The sequence below is a fragment of the Stegostoma tigrinum genome, chromosome 10, assembly GCF_030684315.1.
Source record: "Stegostoma tigrinum isolate sSteTig4 chromosome 10, sSteTig4.hap1, whole genome shotgun sequence".
In the NCBI taxonomy this organism is placed as follows: Eukaryota; Metazoa; Chordata; class Chondrichthyes; order Orectolobiformes; family Stegostomatidae; genus Stegostoma; species Stegostoma tigrinum.
This window is the reverse complement of record NC_081363.1, coordinates 39,353,100-39,361,633: the sequence shown is the minus strand read 5'-3', so window position 1 is coordinate 39,361,633 and position 8,534 is coordinate 39,353,100. Positions and strand designations below refer to the sequence as shown.

The 8,534-nt window shown below is 44.3% G+C and overlaps 1 protein-coding gene across 7 annotated transcripts in view; it reads left to right on the top strand.

The window, feature by feature from the left end:
- Nucleotides 1-2,261: 2,261 nt before the first annotated feature.
- cdc42bpb (CDC42 binding protein kinase beta (DMPK-like)) overlaps nucleotides 2,262-8,534 on the top strand; it is a 204,417-nt gene continuing 198,144 nt past the window's right edge. For all 7 annotated transcript variants that reach the window (XM_048537365.2, XM_048537364.2, XM_048537362.2 and 4 more), the window contains exon 1: nucleotides 2,262-3,061. In XM_048537365.2, the coding sequence (XP_048393322.1) occupies nucleotides 2,887-3,061 (175 nt within the window). In that variant the 5' untranslated portion in view covers nucleotides 2,262-2,886. The remainder of the gene's footprint in view (nucleotides 3,062-8,534) is intronic.

Sequence of the window (8,534 nt, the reverse complement as noted above, 5' to 3'; positions counted from 1 at the left end):
TATTAGAAATTTTGAGAGGAGACTGTGATTGGAAGGTAATCATCTACGCTTCCCTTTTATTAATGCAAGAGCTCACACTTTGGATTTGTTTAATTTGCCATGTTTCTATTCACTTGACCAGTCCGTTGATAGCTTCCATGTCACAGCTCTCTTACTCACTGTCACCTGAAAAGCCAAAGACCAAGTACTAGTGGAGCTCCACTGAAATCAGCATTCTAGTCAAAACACATGCTCTGACCATTCACTTCAAACCACTGTTCTAACCTTGGATCCAATTTGCCACTATTCCCTTTCTAGAGATTAATGAAGGAATAGATTTGTAGCAAACTGTTTATCCTTTCAGACAAGGAGGTTTAGCACAGAGCCTCAGGTGCATGTTTCCAAGAAAATGTGTTTCGATGAACAATGTTGTAATTACTGTAAGAACTGAGTAATGGCTCTAGATCACATACATTTATTAGGATGTATCGTGTTTATAATTTACAGTCATAATGCTGGGAATACTCTACACATTAGAGAGTATCGATAGAGAGAGCAACAGTTAACATTTGAAGTTGATGACTTTATATAGGCGTAAACATTTAAAGAAGGAAGCGATTTTCCTAAATTACAGGTATTTGGATAATTCCGCGCAGATACTGAGGGCGGGGCAGAAAAGCAAAGTACACTCATTTCGGAACAGGCAAGTTCGTATTTGTCGAGCGTTGTTTCCTTGTCCTCAACGTGCAGTAATCACTCCAGAGACTGAAGCGCTCCATCTCTCAGAAAATATTCCCGGCCCCGGATCTTCCGGGACACATCCTATTCCCAGGCCTCCCATGGCACAATCTCATTCTCAGCCCGGATGTCCCGGGACACTCCCATTTCTGGACATATTCCCACTCGCGGCCCCAAAACCCCGTGAAGCATTCCCATTCTCGGCTCTGGATCTCCCGGACACATTCCCAGCCCTATTCCCGGATCTCTCGGCGCATATTTCCATTCCCGGATCTCACGGGACACTCCCATTCCTGGATCTCCAGGGTCACATTCCTATTTGCGTCCCCAGATCGCCCGTGAACCCGTCCCATTCCTGGCTCCGGATCTCCCGGGACATATTCCTGATCCTATTCCCACATATCCCGGGGCACATTCTCATCCCCGGCTCCGGATCTTCAGGGAGACATTGTTATTCCCGGTTCCAAGACACCTTCCCATTTTCCGATATCCCGGACACATTCCCATTCTCAGATTCCAGGGACATATTTCCATTTTCATTCGTAAATCTCCAGAGACACATTCCCGGTCCTAGATCTTCCTAGAGAATTCCCTGCTCTGGATCGCCAGAACACAATCCTATTCTCGGATCTCCAGGGAGACATTCACATTCCCGGATTTCCAGGGGCATATTCACATGCCCAGCTCGGGACACATACCCTGATCTCCGGCTATATATTCTCATTCCGAGGAAGGGTCAGTGGTGTCGAAAGATTAACTCTAATTTCTTTCCACGTATGCTGCCCGACTTGCTGAGCTTTTCCAGCAACTTCTGTTTGTGTTTTCCATTCTTAGGTTTCCAGGGACACTTTCCTTGTCCAAGATCTCCCGAAGCAATTTCCAGCTCCGGGTCTCTCTCACACATTCCCAGTTCCCCAGTTACACATCTCCAAATCTTCGGTGACATTTTTATTCCTAGCTTTAAATCTCCAGAAAAAAAATCCTGTTCCCGGATCTCCAGGAGTTTATTTTCTTTCCCAGCTTCGGATCTCCAAAAATACATTCCTATTCCCTGATATCCAAGAGTTATTTTCACTCCCAGATCTGGATCTCCAAGGAAACATTTTTATTCCCAGATATCCAGGAGTTATTCTCATTTCCAGCTGCGGATCTCCAAGGATACATTCATTTTGCCAGGACCCCAGAAGTTATTCTCATTCCCAGCTCTGGATCTCCAAGGATACATTCCTATTCCTAGGTATCCTAGAGTTTATTTTTATTCCCAGCTCCGGATCTCGAAGGATACATTTCTATTCCCAGATATCCAGGAGTTTATTCTCATTCTCAGCTCTGCATCTCCAAGGATACATTGTTTTTCCCAAATGTACAGCAGTTTATTCTTATTCCCAGCTCTGGATCTCCGAGGATACATTGCTATTCCCAGATATCCAGGAGTTTATTCTCATTCCCATCTCCAGATCTCCAGGGATACGTTCCCCCATTCCCGGCCCTGAAACTCGCGCTCCGGATTCCTCCCGGTTGCTATGGGGTGGGGCTGTCAATCAGGTGACGTCGCCGCGTTTCCGGTGGGCGGCTTTGTGGTGTCGGGATCAGTGAGTGTGGTCGGGCCGGACCGGGCCGTTTAAGGTTGAGCTGTGACCGGGCCGAGTAAGAGACGAGACGAACCGTTTCTCGGCCATATTCCTCCAGCTCGGGTATACGAGCGGGCTAGCGGCGGCGAGCCGGAGAGCGGGGCCAACAGCCGGGTAGGAGCCCGGGATGAGCGCCGCCGGCTCCACACTGACGACAAGACGCGCAGGAGCTTCGGCGGAGCCAGGAAAAACGGGAGATGAACAACGCACTTGAGGAGACGAGCCCTCTTTCTGGGGCTGGGCTTCAGCTCAACTAAAGGCTTTACTTGGATTTTACAGAGGGAAGGAGAGATCTCTTTCTTGTTCTGTTATAGGGAGGTGGTCGCCGATAAAGAAGAAAATATTATGACCAGCTGGGCCTGAGCGCAGTATTCGTTTTTTTTCCCTTTTAACTTAAACCGTGAAAATGTCAGTTCCTGCCTTTTTAAATGTGAAATAAATCACTGCTTTGATCTCTTTTGGGTAACTGGACGCTGCTCACCGGCCGCCGTTTGAGGACGATAATTTTGAGAGTTAAAACAAAACTTGAGAGAATAAAATGTCAGCGAAGGTTCGCCTGAAGAAGTTGGAGCAGTTGCTCCTGAACGGACCTCAGATGAATGCAAGTTCAATGAGTGTGGAGACTTTGTTGGATATTTTAATATGCCTTTACAACGAATGTTGCAGCTCGCCTATACGACGGGAAAAATACATTGCAGAATTCCTGGAATGGGGTAAGCATATCCTTAAATGATCTTGTTTGCATTGGTATCGTGCTTGGAGCTGAGTCTAGATTCAAGAAACAGCTGTTTGTTTACTTCTGTGGAACTGGCTGAGCGAAATCTCGCTGATATTGCTCCTTAAAATCAAAAGATGAACAGTTACAATGAATGTGTAGGGTTTAATCAAAATTCTAAATGAATAACTCCGATTTTAATGTTTTGTTTGTATGTTTTGAATACGTCTTAAAAAAAGCTTTTTAAAAAGGAGACAAATAAAATACGTTTTAATGATTCCACATGTTCAGGCACACATCTGCTTCACTTTCTGAATAGCTTTTTTATAACCTAAAAGGGTTAGTACCAGTTTAGTCCATTGCTGCTGTTGCAGTCTGTTTGACCTTTTATTTACGAGTACTTCATTGTATGCAGGTTTCACGATCCTGTCAGTAAGTGAGCATGTGATTGGAATAAAAGACGCACGTCTCTACAGCTAATAAATTTTATTATGTAACTTATAGATATTTGATCATGCATGATATGTTTGCAGGGAAGTGGTAATAGTTGATAATTAAATAACCACTCTTATGCTCACAAGCTAAGAGGACTCAATTCCCAGTCTACTTTGTCATTAATAAAATTCACAACTGAATGGTGAGCCATTGCATCTGTTGAAGTTCACTTTTAACAAAGCTTAAAAAGAGGCACATGGTAAAAGGTAACAGATTGGCAGCTTGCACAGTTCCTTTTCTAGGAAGGTATCTATAGTATTTGATATCTGACATCATTGGGTGGTGCTAGCAATATATGATTGTTTGGAGTCTTATTGCAATCTATGCTGCTAATTTCGTGCACACTGCTTTAACGTAACTGGACTATGTTCAATGAAGAATTTCTGAACAGTTTTAAATTTCAATAATCCGAAATACACTGTGTGTGTGTGCATGTGTGAATCAGTTAATTTTTTATTGTGAATGAAACTTTGTATTTTAGTCGTCATAGGGATGTGATCTCTGAGAAGTCCACGAATTTTCCAATGTATTTACAGTATGAGATTTTATTGAACTTGAAGGTAGTCAAGATTTTGACAGTGACAACAGTTTTGGTACATAATACTTAATTTCTGGACTTTTTTTTTCCTTGTGCTTTATCTGTTTTCCTATGTTATTAATTAATCATGCAGATTGTTTTGCTTGTAAGGAACCTTCGCCACCTCTTTCAGTCAACCAATTTAGACATGTTATGACATATTCTGGAGCAGGTGGGAGCCCAGGCCTTTGTTCCCTGGGGTAGGGGCACAATCACTGTGCCAAAATAGCCCCCTCTCACCATGTCTTAATTATTTAAAATATTTGTTTATATTGTTTACAACTACAAAATCTACCAGACTCCAAGCTGCACCTTTTTAAAAACTAGACTTTTGAGTATTTATGCCTTTTTATAAAATAAATCAAAGGAGTATGAACCAACTAAAATTGAACATTTGTATGTGCTTGAGCATAAAACATTACTACTTAATAGAATAAGTTTTTTTGTCAAAAAGCAAATTTAGACAAAAAGCTAGAATGATCTCACCAATCCTATCTGAATACCTTTTACAGGTACTTGTACAAAATCTTGCAGGGACTGCAGAAAGGGTCTTACCCTTTCATTTATAACTCACTGACAAAACAATGTTGGGACAAGCCTCGTATCTGACTACATGCCTCTTTATGGACCTTTTCAAAGTCTGTCTTTTGGGGGGTTCCTACTTGATTGTGTGCATGAAATACATCATTTGTCAGTTGTTTTATAGGGATGAGAATTTGTCAAAACATAATTTTATACAAGAGAATCAGAAATTGATGGCAGAACTCAGTGGGTTTGGCAGCATCTGGAAGAAAACAGAGTTAACATTTTGAGCCCAGTGACTGGCAGTCCTGCTGAGTATTCCCAGCACTTTCATACCTCCAGCACCTGCAGTTCTTTGTTTTATTTTATGTAACTGTATACACTGATTTATGAGGAGTGAATGTGATTTTTGAATTTTTTTCATTTCATTTGGTATGAAATGTTATAGTATGGACCATGAGTAGTTTTGTAGTGATTGATACAGCTGGCTTACTAAGTCATTTCAGAGGGCAGCTGAGAGTCACACATCTGCCAGACCAGGTGAGGATAGCAGAATTTCTTCCCTGAAGAACATTAATGAATCAGAGATAATGGCAACTGCAGATGCTGGAGAATTCCAAGATAATAAAATGTGAGGCTGGATGAACACAGCAGGCCAAGCAGCATCTCAGGAGCACAAAAACTGACGTTTCGGGCCTGGACCCTTCATCAGAGAGGGGGATGGGGAGAGGGAACTGGAATAAATAAGGAGAGAGGGGGAGGCGGACCGAAGATGGAGAGTAAAGAAGATAGGTGGAGAGAGTATAGGTGGGGAGGTAGGGAGGGGATGGGTCAGTCCAGGGAAGATGGACTGGTCAAGGAGGTGGGATGAGGTTAGTAGGTAGATGGGGGTGTGGCTTGGGGTGGGAGGAAGGGATGGGTGAGAGGAAGAACCGGTTGGGGAGGCAGAGACAGGTTGGACTGGTTTTGGGATGCAGTGGATGGGGGCGAAGAGCTGGGCTGGTTGTGTGGTGCAGTGGGGGGAGGGGACGAACTGGGCTTCCGCCCTTGACCGCATCTCCCGTAACACATCCCTCACACCCCGCCCCCGCCACAACCGCCCTAAGAGGATCCCCCTCGTTCTCACACACCACCCTACCAACCTCCGGATACAACGCATCATCCTCCGACACTTTCGCCATTTACAATCCGACCCCACCACCCAAGACATTTTTCCATCCCGACCCCTGTCTGCTTTCCGGAGAGACCACTCTCTCCGTGACTCCCTTGTTCGCTCCACACTGCCCTCTAACCCCACCACACCCGGCACCTTCCCCTGCAACCGCAGGAAATGCTACACTTGCCCCCACACCTCCTCCCTCACCCCTGTCCCAGGCCCCAAGATGACATTCCACATTAAGCAGAGGTTCACCTGCACATCTGCCAATGTGGTATACTGCATCCATTGTACCCGGTGCGGCTTCCTCTACATTGGGGAAACCAAGCGGAGGCTTGGAGACCGCTTTGCAGAACACCACCGCTCAGTTCGCAACAAACAACTGCACCTCCCAGTCGCAACCCATTTCCGCAACCCATTTCCACTCCCCCTCCCATTCTTTAGATGACATGTCCATCATAGGCCTCCTGCAGTGCCACAATGATGCCACCCGAAGTTTGCAGGAACAGCAACTCATATTCCGCCTGGGAACCCTGCAGCCTAATGGTATCAATGTGGACTTCACCAGTTTCAAAATCTCCCCTTCCCCTACTGCATCCCTAAACCAGCCCAGTTCGTCCCCTCCCCCCACTGCACCACACAACCAGCCCAGCTCTTCCACCCACCCACTGCATCCCAAAACCAGTCCAACCTGTCTCTGCCTCCCTAACCGGTTCTTCCTCTCACTCATCCCTTCCTCCACCCCAAGCCGCACCCCCATCTACCTACTAACCTCATCCCACCTCCTTGACCTGACCGTCTTCCCTGGACTGACCTATCCCCTCCCTACCTCCCCACCTATCCCCGTCTCCACCTATCTTCTTTACTCTCCATCTTCGGTCCGCCTCCCGCTCTCTCCCTATTTATTCCAGTTCCCTCTCCCCATCCCCCTCTCTGATGAAGGGTCTAGGCCTATAACGTCAGCTTTTGTGCTCCTGAGATGCTGCTTGGCCTGCTGTGTTCATCCAGCTTCACATTTTATTATATATTAATGAATCAGATGTGTTTTTCTGGCAATTGTGGTCATCTGTCGATTCTTAATCCAGATTTTTAAAAAAAATTGAATTTGAATCCCACCATCTGCCCTGGTGGGATTTGGACCCAGGCCCTTAATATTAGCCAAATTTCTCGATCAGTAGGCTAGTGATAATCCCTAGCCACTATTGATGCTTTGTACACAACGCTGCTGTTGTCTGCTAGATGCACTGCAGAGCTTCACCAAAAACCATTTAGACAACACCTTCCAAACTTCTGACCACTTTCATCTTAAAGGACAAAGGCAATAGGTACATGGGAGCACCAACACCTGCAAGTTCTCCAGGCCACCAGTTTACCAGTGTGTGGGCTAAAGGCGATATAGGCCACGTGGCCAATCTCCTCGTACCCCTCTGACTTGGAAATGTATCACTGTTCCTCCAATGTCGCTGGGTCAAATTCCTGGAATTCCCTTCCTGATGGTGTGGTGGGTTAACCTACAGTATGTAGAATGCAGCAGTTCAAGAATATCGCCTTCAGGGCAACTGTGGAGCGGTAACAAATGCTGGCCAACCAGTGATGCCCATGTCCCATGAGTGAAAGAAAAAAGGTCATGAGTTACTGCCCCCCCCATACACCAAGACTTATTTATCCATTATGCTTTACAATTCAATTAAGATATTCTTAATGTTTACTTGAAGATAAATGTTTTAAAGTAAGTTACTATGTCTAATAAAGGAAATATGTTGGATGCACTGTATTTATTTTCAGAATCCCTTCAGAAACGTGCTTCTTAAGAGTGTTTGTGCAAGTTGTTTGGACAAGAAATATAGTGGAATCCCCCAGGGCGCCTCCTGGAGCACTACTGTAACTTCAACGGAAGTACTGTGTGCATGTGTGGGATTTCTAACTTGATAGTGTGAATGGGGAGGATGCAAAGAGATTTACCATTGAAGATTTGTTGACAATGAATTGCTTGACTAGACCAGGTTAGGAAGCGTTGTACCTTCACGAGCAAACAGAGTCCACGTTTTTCTTTTTGATACACGTAGGTGATTTGAACTTTAGTACAGTCTAGCTGCAACATTGACGTTTACTGAAAACAAAAGCTGGGAGGTTTCATAAACAATGAAGAAGCATTTGAGATGCTGGAGCTCTCTTCACTGAGGCAGCTCGTATGAGATTTTATGATATTGTTTTAAAAACGCTTCGAGGTTTTGTAGCGGCTTTGTACTGTCGTTAGCAGTTTCCGTGCCTAAAAGCTGATGATCACCATGATTACATGGTACTTGAACCTGCTTCAGTCAATACAATGTGCCTCACCTATTTCTTATGCTCTTATGAGTAACACATTATCTCCTTGGATAGGGATTTAGCAATGTGTTGTAAATGAATTACAATTATCACATTAAATAATGATGGCATTTAGGAGCAATTTCTTTATGAAGAGATTTTACAGTATCAAATGCTGCAAGGTAAAACTGGCTACATATTTGAAGTAGTGGAAGATTGAGCCCAACTCAATCGGATTACTTCTGAATAGATCTAATAAAGAGTCACCACAATCATAATGAACTGTATGGTCTTCTATACTGTTAATTTCTGTAGTTTTATATGCAGATTGTTTGCAGTCAAAGACGAGAGTTTGCTGAATTTCTTTTTGGCAAAGAGTCTGTTTCAAATGATAAGTGAATGAAGATCTTTTTA